The sequence below is a fragment of the Colletotrichum tamarilloi genome (assembly GCF_030869305.1).
Source record: "Colletotrichum tamarilloi strain Tom-12 chromosome Unknown Scaffold_3.1, whole genome shotgun sequence".
NCBI classification, from domain to species: Eukaryota; Fungi; Ascomycota; class Sordariomycetes; order Glomerellales; family Glomerellaceae; genus Colletotrichum; species Colletotrichum tamarilloi.
Genome location: NW_026849386.1, coordinates 1,187,425 through 1,204,775, shown reverse-complemented (window position 1 = coordinate 1,204,775; position 17,351 = coordinate 1,187,425). Strand labels below are relative to the sequence as shown.

General features: G+C 52.5%; 6 protein-coding genes across 6 annotated transcripts; 5 read left to right on the top strand and 1 right to left on the bottom strand.

The window, feature by feature from the left end:
• Window positions 1-1,348: 1,348 nt before the first annotated feature.
• CTAM01_01565 (uncharacterized protein) lies at window positions 1,349-1,573 on the top strand (the record flags this gene model as incomplete). The annotated part of the gene is made up of 1 exon (XM_060517607.1): window positions 1,349-1,573. One exon carries the CDS (start codon window positions 1,349-1,351, stop codon window positions 1,571-1,573), a length of 225 nt encoding a protein of 74 aa, XP_060388068.1.
• A 2,006-nt stretch (window positions 1,574-3,579) lies between these two features.
• CTAM01_01564 (uncharacterized protein) lies at window positions 3,580-3,933 on the top strand (the record flags this gene model as incomplete). The annotated part of the gene is made up of 1 exon (XM_060517606.1): window positions 3,580-3,933. The coding sequence occupies one exon, from the start codon at window positions 3,580-3,582 to the stop codon at window positions 3,931-3,933; it is 354 nt and encodes a 117-aa protein (XP_060388067.1).
• Window positions 3,934-4,847: 914 nt separating this feature from the next.
• CTAM01_01563 (uncharacterized protein) lies at window positions 4,848-5,604 on the top strand (the record flags this gene model as incomplete). The annotated part of the gene is made up of 3 exons (XM_060517605.1): window positions 4,848-4,953; window positions 5,041-5,129; window positions 5,203-5,604. 3 exons carry the CDS (start codon window positions 4,848-4,850, stop codon window positions 5,602-5,604), a joined length of 597 nt encoding a protein of 198 aa, XP_060388066.1.
• A 2,706-nt stretch (window positions 5,605-8,310) lies between these two features.
• On the top strand, window positions 8,311-9,970 carry CTAM01_01562 (CDP-alcohol phosphatidyltransferase; the record flags this gene model as incomplete). Its single annotated transcript, XM_060517604.1, has 4 exons — window positions 8,311-8,332; window positions 8,503-8,612; window positions 8,724-8,849; window positions 8,927-9,970. The coding sequence occupies 4 exons, from the start codon at window positions 8,311-8,313 to the stop codon at window positions 9,968-9,970; spliced, it is 1,302 nt and encodes a 433-aa protein (XP_060388065.1).
• Window positions 9,971-12,403: 2,433 nt separating this feature from the next.
• Window positions 12,404-13,147, bottom strand: CTAM01_01561 (uncharacterized protein; the record flags this gene model as incomplete). The annotated part of the gene is made up of 1 exon (XM_060517603.1): window positions 12,404-13,147. The coding sequence occupies one exon, from the start codon at window positions 13,145-13,147 to the stop codon at window positions 12,404-12,406; it is 744 nt and encodes a 247-aa protein (XP_060388064.1).
• Window positions 13,148-15,084: 1,937 nt separating this feature from the next.
• CTAM01_01560 (uncharacterized protein) lies at window positions 15,085-16,913 on the top strand (the record flags this gene model as incomplete). The annotated part of the gene is made up of 2 exons (XM_060517602.1): window positions 15,085-15,793; window positions 15,883-16,913. 2 exons carry the CDS (start codon window positions 15,085-15,087, stop codon window positions 16,911-16,913), a joined length of 1,740 nt encoding a protein of 579 aa, XP_060388063.1.
• Window positions 16,914-17,351: the final 438 nt, after the last annotated feature.

Here is a 17,351-nt window from a genome sequence, read left to right as displayed (position 1 = left end):
GCGAATGACATCTGAGGGGTGAGTTTGGCAAAGAAGCGCACAGTAAGGAGCAAACAATGCGCTAGTTAGCACAGCTTCGTCGCTAGAAGAAATCGATTCGATCCCAGGACGGTTGAGAGTGCTCTTTAGACGAGACAGAGTGATTGTTTACCAAATAATTGCCTACCTCAGCTTCCCGGGTGAGATCCATGCGGATAAAGCATGACGATAAGAAAAGCTCCTACCACCAACCTTACCTTAGTATTCGTACCTACCTCCCTGCGGCTCGTTCTTCCCCTCGCTTCTGCTGGTTCGTGCAAGAAAGGAAGGACCCCTCTGAGACAGTGACTTCTGTTTGGCTGATGAACAATGGTAGCTTCCTTCCCTAAATCTTCCCAGGGAAATCGGGAACAGAGGAAGGTCCGGATACAACGAAACTCGAATGGTAATAAAGTGTCACTGCCATTAGATGAGAATTGACCACATCATTCGTACCACTATCCGCATTGTTTCTTCGCCAACCCTGGGCAAAGTACGAGACGATTGCAAAACTGTCATCCTCTACGCGGGAGACTGCTGCACCTTGCACAGCTGTTTTGCAACTTCTTGAAAGCTCATACATCCTACACGTTCTTGATGTTTGCCCCCCCCCCCCCCCCACACCGACGACTGACTCTCGGACTTTGACAACATTTGCCCAAGGATCTTAACAAGGTCATGTTGATATCTTATAAGCTACCACGCCAGAAAGAAGACCGGCTGCGGCGCTTAGGACGAGATCTACGTGTACACAGTATCGGGCACAGAAGACATTGGTCATGATCCTGTCTGGTGCGACAATAATAGGCCCTTCCCGCGCTATCAATACGTACACTACGGTTACGCGCAGCACACTCCCGAATCCCAACACATCGGTGCGGATACGAAGCAGGTGGCAGCAGAAACCAAGCCGCGGTGGAGTTGGAGGGTTGACACCCACGACACCTTCTCGACTAGCGCATCTTGTCGAGCAGGGGGTTAAGTCTTCGGCTTCCATTTCGATTCTACGTCGTCTACCCCAGTACGTCCCTGTTGGCAGCTGGTAGGCTTCTCGGTACTTGCAAAGTGCATTATAACGACATCACGGTCAGACCCAAGACCTCTGGTTTTGAAAACCCAACTCGACGTACAAGTAACATCCGCAAAGGCTCGTAACCGCCAAAGCCCTGCCAAGTTGACAGGTTCAGTTGTGGCGGTCATTTTGCCATTCTTGACATCTATCATGGGCAGCCCAATGGCAACTCAAACTTCGAAGGGCAAATTTTGCCGTCAACGGTGTGGTGTCAGCGCTCTTCTACGACCTGTCTACAAATAACAGAGGGAGGCATCGATGCGGAGACGTTGGGGGGCTTGGGATCGTCGCCCCGGAGGAAGGGGTCTCGGAGGCAACAGACAAGATCCGGGCGGAGCCAACCACCTCAATATGCAAGTTGAACCTCTGGAGTCAGCGAGTCATTGCCAGCCCTCCCGATCTCACTGTTTCGTGGACAAAGATGAACTTTCAAACAGTCGACGTCCACCGAGCTGCTCTAGACGGCACAATCATACATACTAGCTGCATCGGTTGTCCTGCACAGCGGCCTTGGTTGGGGACAAGACTGCAGAATACGAGTGGCGATCAGCCAGTGGGACGCCGGGAACAGCGATAGCTGTGCTTCTTACGGATACTCCCTACACATCATGGAACTCAGCAAGCGGTGTCAAGACCCGCACGAAAGAAAGAAAAAGAATGCTGGCGGTTGGGAGAAACCCACAGACTCACCCAGACGCTTCCCGTCAGGCCGATAGGCAACACTTTTTTACTCCTGAGTCTTGTCTCGCTACGCAGAAAGTGCATGTTGCAGATGGTGGCCTCCTAAAGTTGTGCTAACAGGGAGCCAAGGGGAGGATTAAGAGGGGCTGGCTCTGTTTGGCGGCGAAGTTTACTGCACAACAAGGTGGTCTTGGCTCCATAACTTTCACGCCGCATTTTATGGAGAGCGTCGAGACAGTTCCAGTGTTTTGCAACCTCGTAATCAACAATGGGTCTGGTCATCCGACCTGCAAAGTCGCACTCAAGTGGGAATTCGACTGGTTCGTTCTCGAATACGGAGGGATACGGTCTCGAGTCTCGATTCTCGATTACTCCGTGTGTCCGTATCTACGAATTGGCGCCACAGCTTCGAAGGAATAGCCGACAGGCAGAATAGACACGGGTTTGTCGTCGTCGTCAGTGTGTCTGTCATATCGTGGGGATACGAACGAACACAGGAATGTCTAGCTGACGCCGCTGACTGGATGAAATGTCTACCTAAGCATGGGCAGCTTCCACAAGGCCAGCAGAGGTCGGGGCTGGAATTGAGCCGGGCAAGCCTCAGAGGAGGATTGCCGTGGGATCAGCAAAGATATGGCGAATGGCGAAGGACGGACAGGCCGGGCCTTCCAATCTCAAACGGGTCCGGGGCTGCAAATTAACGAGCCAAAAGTCGATAGAAGCCGTCACCGCAACCTCGGCAATGCTGCAAAGGCCTGCCTCTTGACACCTTGACTATTCTCTGCCATGTCTGCTGACTCTTAAGACCGGCATTTGAGGATATGCTGCGGGTACAGAGGCACAGAGAATACAGAGTATCGGATGGAATAATCAGATCGCTCGTTTCTTGCGGCAACGACGAGAGAAGGGCTCTGGAGTTTGAAGTCTGTATGGGTTTTCAGTGGGCTCGCGCGGTGCAAAGTTGCAGTTTGTGGAGAGGAGATTCATCTCCGGGCAACAATGGACACCCGATCTCGTTAGCGGCACAAGTAAGGAGACGCTAACAATCGTTTTAGTGCCATCGGTGCTGCAGACAAAGTGCAGACTGCAGAGTTGCAGCGCCGGCGACGCAAAAAGCCAATTGCCCCAGGCCATGGAATGAATCCATGGATCCCTGCAGAGAGCGGCATGCTCCCACTGAACCCTTCCTCTGCTAAGCCTCAATATCCACCGAATAGAAACACAAGACCAAGACAGACCACGGGAGAGAGAGCCGCTACGAGAGTCACCCTCGAAGAAGCATTCACACACCAACCCGACCTTGCCATGGCCTGCCAATCCTGTTTTGCCCAATATCAAGAGTCTACGGAGTGCAGATAGAGGGCTTCTCTGACTTGCCTAATTTTGAGGAAGAGGCACCCTAGGGCTCCAGAGACACAACCACAAACAACCATGCCTCCCTACCATTCAAGCGGGTCAATGGCAAAGGGCGGCAAGAGACAGGCATGCCAGACAGGTTGCGGGCCACAGCTCAGGCTGGGTTCCCCTCACGTTATCAATATCCGCCCATCAGCAACCTGTGATTTTCGGTCAGACAAAAGTGGCGACTCTTCGTTCTGGAGATGGTGGCCTGTGGAGAGGCGCGCTGCCCTCGACGTCGAACGCCTCGTACCATAGTGTACAGATGCATTACAGGTGCATGGTGGGAAAAGACATTGAGAGGTGAGAGAAAGTAAAAAAGTCAATGATTCTCCATCCGATCCCCAAGAGCAGGGGACGGGTTCATCCTGTGATTGGGCATCAGGGGGGTGGGGGGTGATGGGATGCCGATGAACAGACCCCAAACAAACCCTGGCCAATTCTTAGCTCCTTTTCTCGACCCTGGGATCTTTTCTCGAGAAACGGTATCTGTACATACGTACGGAGTACGGAGCACCACACCATCACCAGCAGGAAATACGCCGGGTGGCTGGCGTGGAGAACGTGCTAAACCCAATTCTGCCTGTTTTTCTCCTCGGTCCTCTTCGACAGTCAATCGGCTCCTCTCTATAGACTCCCATGCAAATGCCTGCCTGTGGATTATCGCAAGAGAGGTCCCATGGTGTTGTACCTGGGACCCCGGGCCTCCTTTATTTTGTGCCGTACGGAATACCACGGATACTTCAATGTGGATTTGCGAATAGAAGCTTCCCGACAAGGCCCTGGTCCGAACGAGCAGACTACCACCTCGAATATGTGCTAGTCAACCTTAGTGCCCGCTTGGCAAAAGTCGTGCGTCCGGCTTGTCTGCTGCTTCTCACCTTCCTCCCCACGGCTCTGTGCCCCGGGGCTTTTTTGAATATGAACCGTCAACTTCTCTGACGATTCCCATTCCGCTTCTCTTCTCCTCTCTCCTCTCCCTTTTCCACCCTTCACCTCCCTCCTGAATCCCTCCGCGTGTGTGTATATCGTCTTGTCTCGGTCTGTCGTTACACAGTTGAAGAACGTGTCTGCACATATATTTCACCCGAACCTCTTCATCCTCTCCCCCCCAGACTCTTCACATCTCAGTCGCTCCAGCATCGCCAGTTGCCAACATTATACACGGCACAAAACAAACCGATTTTCCAGCCTCACTATCGCTACTAGTACCTTCTCGGCCAGACCAGTCCACTTTCGTCAGCAACGAAAGGGCTCCATTTTATTATTAGTGCGTAAGTCAAAACCGCCCATTCCTCAACGCCTCGTTCATAGCTCTGGCCTCCTTGGCCCGCCTGCCCGCCCTAATCACCCTAAATTGGGCCAAAAAGCCATGTGTTGTTGGCCCGAATAGGCGTTGGACATATCACCCCCTCCAGACCTTGGCCTGGCTTGGGGAGACTTTAGGAATGCAGCAAAAGGACCGCATAGGGACGAAAAGATGATGTCTATAAACATACACAAGGCGGGTTGCTGACCAGGAAACGCACTACAGTCGATATTAATATTTGAATCTTGTCAACTTTTCTTGAGAATCTTTCTCCCCTTCAACGACAACAACAACAACTTGCCCGTACATATACCCAAAAGGAATCCTTTTCGACACCGGTTCAGCATATACACATCCCCACAAATCACAATGCCTTCGTTCAAGAGCACCGTCTTCGCCGTTGCCGCGGCCTTTGTCGCCACGGCCCAGGCTGATTACTACGTCGAGCCCTCATCCGTTCCTCTGGCCACAAGAAGTACGAATTTGTTCCTCCTCTGTCCCCTCCGGGAACACTTACCCGGTGGTTGGTGATTTGGCCAGTATGCTAACAGGAAACCTGCAGAGGCTTGGTGCGCCGACGAGAAGAACACATGCCCCATCATCTGCCAGCAGGTCGAGCCCCGGACGACCCTGGTGAACGACTGCGACCCTGTAAGTAGCCAACGCTGTCAGCAGCAAAAACGTGGAGGAGCCAAGCTGACAGACATCTTTTCCCATCACACAGGAAACCCTCACCTACGGCTGCATCTGCGGCGACAAGAACCAGCCCAACATGACCGAGTACTCCCTCACCCTCCCCTACCACGTCTGCCAGGAGTTCGGCAACCAGTGCGTCAAGGCCTGCGGCCTCGGCGCCAACCAGTGCGCGTCAAACTGCCGCCAGAACAACCCCTGCGGCGCCCAGAACCCTACCCGCCAGAACTCGACCTCCACCGCCGGCACGGCCACCGCCTCTGCGACGGCCTCCGAGACGAGCGGCGCCATCTACACCGGCCTCGGCGACTCCGGCTCCTCTTCCTCCGGCTCGTCGTCCGGCAGCGGCGCCGCGGCTCTGGAAATGGGTCGCAGCGCTGGCCTGGCTGTCCTCGTCGGTAGCTTGATCGGCGGCGCTGCTCTCCTGCTCTAAGTCAGCACGCTACCGAACTGCGGTGGGGGATGAAAGAAAACAAAGAAGAGAAAAGAGATGGAAGCAGGAAGAATGGTGGAGGAAGAAACGTCGTTTATTGCCGTGTGTTCTGTCACGTCCGCTCTTTTGAATACCCTCTTGCACAAAGTTTTTATCACATGCTCGGCGTTTATGGGCGAGGTGTTTTGAATCATGGGCCTCTGGATCAACCAAACAAATAATGTCTTTTTAATACTTTCGGACAGAACACACACAAGCAATGGAGCGGGGATGATCTAGAGGTTGGGCAAATCTATCTTGAACGTTGTGCGTCATCTTTCGCGGGGGGCAGAGCAGTAGCAGAAGAAAGATTGAAAGAAAAAAGAATGGAATAAGAAGCGCAGTTGAGCTTCATGAACCTGAAAGCAGGCCCCCTCGTGCGTCTTGATATCTTGACTGTCATCCCAACATCCTTACTAGCTAGTGTTGCCTGGCGTCTCCGGTGTATCGGTGAACCGCCGATGGATACATCCGGTCTTATCTGATGGCTGAGCACGAGACCATCCGTCCCGTTCATCCCGTCTAAGGATCGTTCCCGTGATGTAGATTGTCCTAGATTGCAAGTAACATCAGATTAGCCTGCATAGACTACCATCGCTAGCAAGAGGCTCGGGATGGAGAACTGCGATGTGCGAGAGCCGTCATGAAGGCAACGTCGGAATATGCTGGCGTAACTGCATCGCGGGCACCAATGAGAGCCAGACAAACTTCAACACACACGTTCCGAAGACCTATGAGCGGGCAGGTGGGATTATCGACAAGCCAGACAAGTCAAATAGGTGACCAGTAAGGCGCCGTCCAGGACTCCAGCCGGCCTGTGCCACATGCAAGTCTGATGCCGCCATACATATCGGAGCGGGGGTCACGGGGACCAGCATTCGGTAAGGTCAGCGCGAGCCAGGCCGGCCCCGATCTCGACGGCTTCGATCTGGGGCTGAGCTACGGTGTGCCTAAGGCTGGTCGAGGGGAAGACGAGGCAGGGTTGCTCGCATGTCATCGTGCAGGAGTGTCGACCAGGCTTTTGCACAACTACGTAGCAAACCAACTGCCCAGTGAGATTCTTTGGGGGCCGACAACCAGACGATCTGGCACCAAACTCAGTGAACATCGGCCGGTGCAAGCTCATGTCCTGGCGGGAAAGACTTATGTGGAGGCAGGCAGGCGGGCTCGGTGTGTTAGTGAGCAGGGCCCGGTGCTACCTCGCCGATGTGCACCGTAACACTTGCTGGGGCAGCTCCAGAATCCAGAGTCCAGACGGAACGAAGGTTGGCTCTCACATGCTAATTGCCGGTCAATGCGCGTATGATGTAGAGACTAAGGTAGGTAGAGTGGGTAGCATCGAGTCCTTGGGTTCCAAAGTCCAGCGGTGGAACAGTCAAGTCTGCATCGGTTCGAGATTTGGAGGCGGATTTAGGGCCGTCGGAGGAGCCCCCGGATGGTGAAATCAATGATATCGATCCAATGGTGTGCAAGGAAGGCGCGGTAAAAAGGCGGTAAACGCGAGGAGAATCCCTGCGTGAGCCGGCGTTGATTGGATGTTTCTGTCTCGGGGCCTTGAGGAGCGAAGAAACGGGTGAGGAGCTTGGGGCGTTTGGGAGCTGGTGTGTTTTAATAGGGTCCCTTTTGAGATTTTTGTTGAACGCCGAGATGTGCGGGGCCGTATGAGCGTAAATCGGCCGCAGTGGTTCGGTCGTTCGCAGTCCGTCAGACCTCCGATTTGTGCGTGTCGAGGATCAGATGGACCCATGTGATTTCCTGCAGGGGAAATATTGCGAGAGGACGTGGATGTCTCGCAATTGGGTGTGCTATGGTTTCTGTTAATAATGTGGTTGTGGATTTGATGATGTAAGTGTCAAAGTGATGTAGTTGGCATTGAAAGCGGTGATGAATGATGATGTTAGAGGTGAAGTTGAATGCGTCTTGAGGTACGAGAATGAGGAGGGAAATCACGAGCTTCCTTTCCCGGTGGACTTCAACCTTGGTAGGTACGGAGTACTTGGGACTGGGACTGGGACTTGGGGTACGTATCCGCCGACGTGCTTCTTCTTGCTGCGGCGGTGGGCTGGAGCCGCTGGATTGACGCACGTCGACGGCCGCGTACCTACGGCAAACTGAGCCTCCCTTCTTCCGCCCCTCGCCCCGGCCGCCCCAGGCCTCTGGACAAAGTTGAGGTGCGTCTGATTTGTTCCCGAAAGAGAAGCTTGTGCCTGCGGTGCGTGCCATTTGCTGCTGGTCGCAACCGCAAATCCACTTCATCTGCCTGACCCCGGCCATTTTTTCACCCCTAATAAAAAAAAAGAATTAGAAAAAAGAGAGAGACAGACAGACAGACACCTAGACGGGAGCCAACGGCACGGCCTGCCTTATGATGCGAACTCAATAAGGTACTTCCTTACTTACCTTGCCTACTTACGCACCTTCGGTCCCAAGTCTGCACTGCACATCAACTTGCGGTGGAAGCCGAGCAATCCTCTTGTGCCTCCCGTCCTTTTACCTTTGGCCCTCTGCTTAATACCTCCTCCATCCCCTCCTTTCCCCACGGCCGTTGTTACATCCCACTCTCCTGCCTCTGGCACTCTTCCTCAACCTTCCCCCTCCATCTCCTTCCCCCGCCGCAGTCTGAGATTCTACATCGATTTTGTGTCTCTGACGCAATTCTTCACAGCCATGGGCGCCGCAACTTCAGACAGTAAGCACAAACCCTCTTCCCCCAAAGACAGACCTCGCCATGCGCCAGGGTACCTGGATGGCCTCGGCGTCACCTTCAAAGTGCGCGCATACAATTGAAGGCGAGAGAGCTTGTCTGGGAGCTATGGTGGAACCTCAAACGTGGACGACAGCTAACAATTCATCCTACAGGAACGGCTGCCGCCGAATGCATCTCGGACGATGCCCTCATCCACCTCAAGTCCTACAAATACTCGGCCGTCGACAAGTCGCCCATCTCCAACTACATCCTCCGACCCTACGTGCGTAGCCTCTCCGACCATCTTTTCCCCTCCTACCCGCCGCTGCCCCGCGCCGTCCGAGCAGCCTCGACTTCAGCATTTCTCCAACATATCGCTAACCAAGCCTCATAGTGGAATGCTGCCGTTGAGCTTCTGCCGCTATGGCTGGCACCAAACATGGTCACTCTGCTGGGCTTCTTCATGATCCTCGGAAACATTGGCCTCTTGGTCATTTTTATGCCTGACTTGGTTGGACCGGTAAGCCAAGCTCGTGTTCCCCGCCAAAGCCAGGCGTGCGCAGGTCTGGACAATTCGGCTAATGTACGTGTCGACAGGGCCCTTCATGGCTATACTACAGCTTCGCTTTCGGTCTCTTCATGTACCAGACGATGGACAACCTCGATGGCAAGCAGGCGCGACGCACCGGAACCTCGAGCGGACTCGGCGAGCTCTTCGACCACGGGATTGACTCCCTAAACTGCACTCTGGCCAGTCTTCTCGAGACTGCTGCCATGGGCCTCGGCACTTCCAAGTCTGGAGTTTTTACGGCCCTTGTCCCGTGCCTGCCCATGTTCTTCTCGACTTGGGAGACATACCACACCCACACTCTCTACCTGGGCAGGATCAACGGTCCAACCGAAGGTATTCTGATCGCCTGCAGCGTCATGGTTGTCTCTGGAATCTACGGCCCTGGCATCTGGACCGAGCCCATCATCAACATCCTTGGCGACAAGGCCGAACAGCATCTCTATGGCTTCCACTACCTGCTGGGAGACTACTCGATTCGGGACATCTGGATTGCCATGATCGTCTTCTCGCTCTTCGCAACCCACATCCCCTTCTGCGTTCTCCACGTTATTCAGGCCCGCCGCTCGCGCGGTGAGCCCGTAGCCCCTGTCTTCCTCGAGTGGACGCCCATGACAGTGTACACCCTTGCTATTGGCGCCTGGGTCTACTCGCCGTACTCGGCCATTCGTAGCGATAACCATCTTGTTCTCTTCTGCGTCACCATGGCCTTCGTATTCGGCCGCTTGACTACGAAGATGATTCTCGCTCACCTCACGAAGCAGCCTTTCCCTTACTGGACCGTCATGCTTGTGCCCCTTGTTGGTGGTGCTGCGCTTGCCAACCTTCCACGTCTGGGCCTTCCGGGCATCAGTGCCCAGACTGAGCTGTACTATCTGTACGGCTACTTCGTCTTCTCGGCCGTCGTCTACTTCCGCTGGGCATACCTGGTCATCACGAGTATTTGCAACTTCCTCGGCATCAACGCTCTGACTATTCCGAAGGAGAAGCAGCTCGCGAACAAGCAAGCTATTGCTGCCGCCAAGGCACCGCCTCTGACCAATGGTCTGATGAACGGCATGAAGAAGGATTAAGCCAGGGTTCTTTCAGCAGCTCAACTTTGCGGGTCGTTTAGCTGGTCAAAGGTTTTCACTACGACAATGAGCAAAGATGCCAGAGGTGAGAGGCGAGGGTTAGGGTCGATGTTGAGATGGAGTGAAATGACGGATTTCGAGTAAATGAATTACAGCAAGCCTGAATGCGGCTTTGATGGAAAGTCGCGCTTTTTTTGCATGGATGTCGGCGTTGCTGGAGGCTGATCCACTTTCAACATGGCATGCACTTATTACTGGCGCTTTTTGGGTGAGCAAAGCCATGGAAATCGGCTTGGCTCGATTGAGTTATAGGCACTTTTCTAGTACGAGGACTTAAGCAGTCCGTTGCATAATATCAATTTCAACTTCAACTTCAACTTCAATCTCGATTTCATCATTACGTATTGGTTGGCTCTTCAACGGGTCATGTCTAAAAGTGATTCTGAACATTCGAAACCTCCCTGTGATGTGTAACTCTAAGATGTGCATGTCTGAGACGACTCACAGCCGTATCTTGTGGTCAGGTAGATGTCGTGGGCGGATTATCACTGGTATGACCTTGACAGAAATTGTAGTCTCACGATTAAAAGTTAACTAAGACGACTTGGTCAAGGAAGCTAGGTCCAAGAAACAAAGAGTACTCTATTGGCCACAGCCCTGCCTGCTTAGGTACATTGAATCACACTACATGCAGCTCTAAAAGACTTGTTCTTTGTTACAAGGACTTGCCTTTTTCGGTTCGATCGATTGTGTGGACCTGCAGGGCGGATCACGGATCATGCTAATGCGAGACGTTTGGGAGATTGGCTCGAGAGACATGCTCTCGATAAGTGCAATCTTTCGAGTGCAAATCGGTGTAAATCAACAACGGCTCTCATAGCGTTCGCGCTTTTGTAGTAGTGCCGTATGAAACTGCGAATACGTCCGCCACAGCTTACGACGAACGATGAGGCCCGTTAATAGATGTCAATTCTTCTTTGTCATTATTGCTTTAGAGTGATCACGGGACTGCTAGAGTGAGTGAGACGGCAATAGGTCGCGATGGTTACGACCTTACCTTCACTACAGCCTGCCGGCTGCTTTTCACTGTTGAAGTCTAGTAGGCATTCGCTTTCACCGCAACAATGTGTCGATGCGGACATCTTTCCGGCACTTAGGATGCATTTAATAGTCTAGGGCATGAAGGAGGTGAATGTCTTCATGACTACTTCAAGCGAGCAACAACCCGGAATGGGCGGCTTCCCCCGAAAGCTCATTATCACATTGCTCAGGAAGTTCTGTCGTAGCTGCAAATTACCCTCACTATCTGGCACGACGAAGGCAGGTGTTAGTCCTGCTGACCTTGAGATGCAGGTGTGCGGAAGGCGTTAATGCCATTTTTTACCCCTGAGATTTCTTTGAAGCAAGATCGAACAAGCTCGAGAAAAGCCAGCAGAGAGACCACAACAAGTCACTGGGTATGGTCGCAATTCCGCAGTATGCTCGCTCTGTTCGGCCGTTGAATGCCAGTACCAGCTTGCAAATACCGCGATACTCTCCAATGCCTAATTATAGATCTCAAGTGATCCCGTGCACTCATTCTTTACATTCCTGTTGTTATCACTTTCCTATGCTTCCCAAGACATCTCAATGGTCAGTCAATTCACGATAGACTGCGTTGAACGCGATTTTCCAGAACACGAGAACTCAAAATACATGCCTCAATTAATGTATCATCAAACCGGTGAAACTCTTGTACATCTATGTCTACAACCTTGAAAGTAGTTTCCATTCTCTCAGTTGCGGAAATAATGCCAACACGTGACAAAGCGCATATGGTGAGTTGGACATTGTAGTTTCCGTTTTCACCAGCCTCACATTGCAGGTCAGTCCGCGTTCTGTACAGCTAGCTGCCACTTGTTCCCATGATCTCAAAGCCTCCTTACTCAACTTGAGCTGCCATGTCGCTATAACGGTAAGAAATGGCGAGCCTCTCCAAATGTGGTATCTCAGAATAAATCCCTCACGGGCGCCTGGGGCCCAAATTTCCATTTTCGTGAGTAAGGGCATGCGCAGAGCAGCCCTGCTTGCCTGAAGAAGCAGACGATCTAGAGCCGACGGGCTGGTTACTAGGTCTCCAATACATGTCGTTAGGGCTAAATTTGTAAGGGCTGGCCAGGCTCGAAGACTATCTGATAGCTCAGTGGTATTCTCCGGTATATCCCTTGACGAATGCCGGAAGAAGTCTGTAGCATCAACAGCGTGACATAGAGTAAGAAACCGGAGCCGATAGCTTGCGTTGACCGCTGAAGATACAAGGTCGTCATTGCGCATCCGAAGAAAACGAGGGCTTCCATTGAGTTTAGACTGCGCTTCCCAAACATGTACTGAACTTATGGTGGAAATTTTGGCCGCACGGTCGAGTAGCATGATCATTGCCTCATCGCGGGGGAATTATTCGTATTGAGCTATCGCGTGCCATGGCTCGTAGCTGACAGTCCTGAGACGGCAAAGACTACCAAGAACTTTCGCAAGCAATGCCTCCGACATACTTCTGTAGCAATATTGGTTTACGAAAAGCTTTCTGACGATGGGGACCTGAGCAAGCTTGAGAGTGCCGGAACTGGTGTTCAATAAGTTGCCGAGGAGACGCTGTTTCGACTTTGAGGAGTATATACGTCTGCGATCATGTTGACTCGCCTCGGCGCGATGGTCCCAGGGGTGGCCTGAATCACTCGGAGAGCTGGCGCTCAACCTTAATTTGACGCCACATTTCGGCGTAGACCATGTTGAAAGAGAGATGAATAACTTTCTTAGCGCTTGACTGAAGAGCTTGTTGTTCGTTCTGATCGTGTCTCGGGTCTCTGGTTCGTCGAACTTGTTCACGTTATCGTATTCGTCAAGGCTGACGTGGAGTGATATCTCCTTGACTAGATCTCTTCGATAACCGTGAACAAAAGAGCTTAGATTATCGATGTCGGAACCAGGATACCGAAGCCTCAGGCGTTGGAAAATCCGCGCTTCGAAGAAGGCTTGCCATTCCCTTGAGACGCTTGCCCAGTCCGACAAATCGTGTCCTTTATATCCGATTTCAACTTGCTCGAGGATCATCAGTCGAATCTCTGTAGGCAAGATTGCCCAGCGAAGGTGATTGTTGACATATTCAAACGAGTATGTGATTTTCGAACGAAGCTTCATTTTCTAGCTAGGTTGCTCAAAGTGAGGCTGGGTTGTTGAGTGCTGGGATGTTGAAATTGACAAGAGGGAGCCGACGGACAAGTTTTGTTGCTGTCAAGGGCCCAGAGAGAGCTGTTTGCGGCAGGGAGTTGTACGAAGCGGAATTCACTCAGTGAACAGAAGGAAATTTCTTGGGCTCTTGCTTGAAATAGCAAATAAGGTTGCTCCCAGATCACTTAGCTGATCGATTTGGCCATCCGGGTCTTGCATCTCCCTACATCAGTTAGCTGAGATACTCGGTGTTGTCTAACTTTTGTGAACATTTGTGGCACAAAAGCATGATATCAGAACATGATGATGTACAAGGCCGGCCCAACGGTACGTGCGACAACAGGACCAAAGAATGAGCGCTATTTGTAGGAGCTGAACAAGATCCTGGGGACGTCTCTCATGCATTCATGTTATGGAACGTGTGTAAAGAATGGGATCAAGAGAATGTTGAGTAGTTTGCAACTTTGCCCCTTTTCACCAGCAGAGGAACGCTATTATTCTACCGCAAACTGGCTCACAACAAGAAGATGGGCTATGGTAAGAGGAGCGATAGTCCTGATTGGCCAGTACACGGCGCTGTTATATCACGATCGTTTGCTGCGCCATGGTCGAATGATTACATAGTTTTGGTCAGTATGGCGGACGGGACACTTACCTTTGTGGCACAATGTCATCTTCTTAGTATCTTGCCGAGTTTTGCAAAAGGCTTCAGAGAATGGTGTTGGCGAGGCCATATATTCCCACCTGTCGACGTTTCAGACGAGAATGTGTTCACATGTAGCACTGATATTGACGTATTACACGACCTTCGCGAGATGAAGCCTTTCTGTCAACTGGTTCGTTTAGACGACAGTCTTCCCTGACAAGTCTACTCGCTGGAATGCATGCAGACACCTCATGGTGAGTAAACAGGCAAAGAGACTCAACCGAAGCTATTGATGAATGGATAAATCCTATGTTAGGTTTAAACCCCTTTCACGTCCTATATTTGCCGTCTGTTTACTCTACAACATTTCCTATATTTTGACAACAGGGGACCGGAGTGTCTACCGCAGTTGTAGGTTCGTAATCTTCTTTTTGCGGAATAGCAATATGGGCTGCTACAAATTGTATCGGTGCCAGAAATCGTTTTAATGTATTTTCTGTTTACGAACGGCAAAGAACGTGACTCTGCACTATGATGTAATTGCGACGCGTTTGCTTAAACCACAAGGAGCAATGTGTATCCGTACACTGAACAACATGCTGCTGCCGATGTTCTGGCAGATAGACTAGTGGCACCTGGCTTTCTAATTATTGGTTTTCGTTCAACCCAATGCACTGACATCTGCTTACGGAGTATGGCAAGGGGAATCAGGGGTGACTTCTGGCAGGAAAGTGGGAAAAGAGTCAAGGAGCTTGCTGATGTCAGGATTTCTGTCACCTCTAAAAGCGGGAGGGAGGGCAAGTGACGGTACATAGGTTTCGCCCAAGGTTCAGCAGAAATGAGATGTACCTCGACCAAAGACTCCCTTCTCCCCCTCCTTCGGAACCGCCGATAGGGAACCCACCCACAGCGGCCTCAGCGGTTGCCCGCTGCATTCAGCAGAGGCAGGCATTCCCGTGGTGGACGCAAACACTGGGCAGGCACTTGCCAGCGTGAGATAGGTACGCCCAGTAAAAGACAGTGCAGAAGGAGGCGACCAGACAGCCCGAGGAAAGCACCTTTGGAGCAAACCACCCGTGCCACACCCCCCAAATCTGGGCCAGAAGACCACTCGCTGCCTGCCTGCCCTTCCCGCATCGCAATCGACGACGACGACACCCGACCGTGACTCTGCGACCGAGGGAGACCAAGCGGGAGGAAAAAAAATTCATCAATCGTCACCATCAATCGCCATCGCGAAGAATCAACCAGAGAACAATGAATGGCTATTCAATCGTCGCCAATGGCCTCCGTTACGCGCTCCACCCGGAGGACCAATACTGAAGGCCTCGTCCAGCAGCAGCTTCACCCCCATCCCCTTCACCATCCCGTCCAGGCCTTCGCCGCTGCCAACACGAACACTGTGACGCGCGCCGCTGCCACCCCCCAAAACATCTCCAGCTACCAGCACACGCTGTCCGGTCGCACCAAGCGACAGCTCGACCAGACCGATCATATCGTCGATTTTGAACACCAGAAACCCAAGCGACCACGAACGAGCATCGAAATCCTCATTCGCCCTGCTTTGTTATCGAGCAAGCCTGCTGTCGCCAACGCGACGCCCACGGCAAACGTCACCCCGACTCCGCATCCGACCACGACCACGACCGCGGCCACGAAGCCTCAGGTGGTCGCACCCCTAGCAAAACCCACGCCGAAACCCGCACCGCAACACGTCGCGACGGTGCATCCTCCGAATCCAGCCGCTGCTGCTGCGAACAAAAATGCTGCCCAGTTGACCAAGCATCAGGAAAAGGTCATTAATGGGATTAAACACGAGCTGGATCGCCTGCAGCCCCGCGAGGTCGATACCCACACAAAGGAGGGGGGCCGCAAACTGCGCTCTCAAGAAGCCACTCGCTTCAAGAGCGAGCTGTCTGCGTATTTCCCCGAGTATGACGAGGTTATCGGCAATGAACCTAAAGAACAGCGTACGCCCCCAGTTCCCTAGAAGCTGTCTTCTGCTCTCAGAGACCGAGCAAACACATCCTTGTACACTTACTGACGATTTCCCCTTCAGAGCTTTTCACCTTCGATACCCCGATAGTCATTTTTGACTCGTACCCCACACGCCCTCATCCAGTCCTGTGGCACCGAAATCTAGGCGCGACGCCAGACCCCAGTGCAGGACTTGATGGCTTAGCAAACTCGACTGCTGGGCACAATGTTCCTGTGCGTGGATACGGCGATGCTCTATTTGACGAGCTTGTCGATGCCCAGCGGATAGACTTTGATTTCTTGGGCATCTCGCAAAAGCGAGAACCTGTAGAAGATCCTCTTCCTGATGCATCCTTTATATCTTCCCACAAGAGAGCGGAAAGGCTGGAAAAGTCCATTCGCAATACCGAACGGGGACGAGCTCAGCATGAGAAAGACCAGATTGCGCGCCTCCTAGACGGTCTCCAGGGTCACGACTGGCTCCGAGTCATGGGTGTTAGTGGTATAACAGAGACGCGAAAAAAGCAATTCGAGCCAGCACGGCAGCACTTTGTCAAGGGCTGCCAAGCCATCCTCGACAAGTTCCGCCAGTGGAGCTTAGAAGAGAAGCGCCGCAAGGCGGAGAAGGACCGCGCTCTCGCCGAGAAAGCTGAAGCAGAAGAGTCATCAAGCGGGGACGAGGATTCATCCGCAGACTCCGAAAGCAGTGAGGACGATGTCGAAGGGGATGACGAGACTGGCGATATCAGCGACGGTGACCCCCCAGGTTCTGATGATGATAATGATTCTGTGACCAAACAGATTCGTGAAGAGGCCACAGAAAGGTCAAGAGGATCGAAGAATAGCAAGAAACGTCCACGTGCGACACCACAGCCACGGCCCCCTCCAAAGCCTGAACCCCCAAGGGAATTCAAATCCTTCTTCAAGAAGAGATACGAGCGTGAGAGCGCTTTGCACCGGCACAGGCGTGCGGGCCGTAAGGTGGTGGCATGGGGACATCCGTTACCAGAGATACCCGAGATCGACTTCGATCTCCCTGAAGAGTTGCGTGATGAGGAGACACTGAGGGTACATGCGAGGAAAAGACGTCGTGATCGCCGTGGCCGAACCTGACGAGAGGTAGTCGGCTGCAGGGTTGGGCTGTGACTGTGCGATACCTGGTGTGCCGTGGCTGCTTCTTGTCTTGCATCGGGGTAGCGCGATGTCTAGTTGTAACATTATCATATGTAGACTGTTGGGTTAGCATGGCTCGAGAATAAGCGTTCGAATTGTCCCATATTGTCGATGCCGAAATGAACAATATCACCCTCCCTTTGTCATTGTGAGATGCCTCCATCAGCTACTTAAGGTAGTTAGCCTCAGGAAGTAGGCGCTTATGAGTCGCGCAATAAGTTGTGGGTTCCTTCCAGAAAGAGGGAAGAAATGGCGATGATATGGCGGCTCTGTTTTCAAGGACCTGGTCGGATTCGGGAAGGAGCTTGGTGGCTCAAGCAACAGGTGGAGCGGCACCTCGGGGAGTGGTCTGCTTACATAACCGAGCTCGAGGTAGAC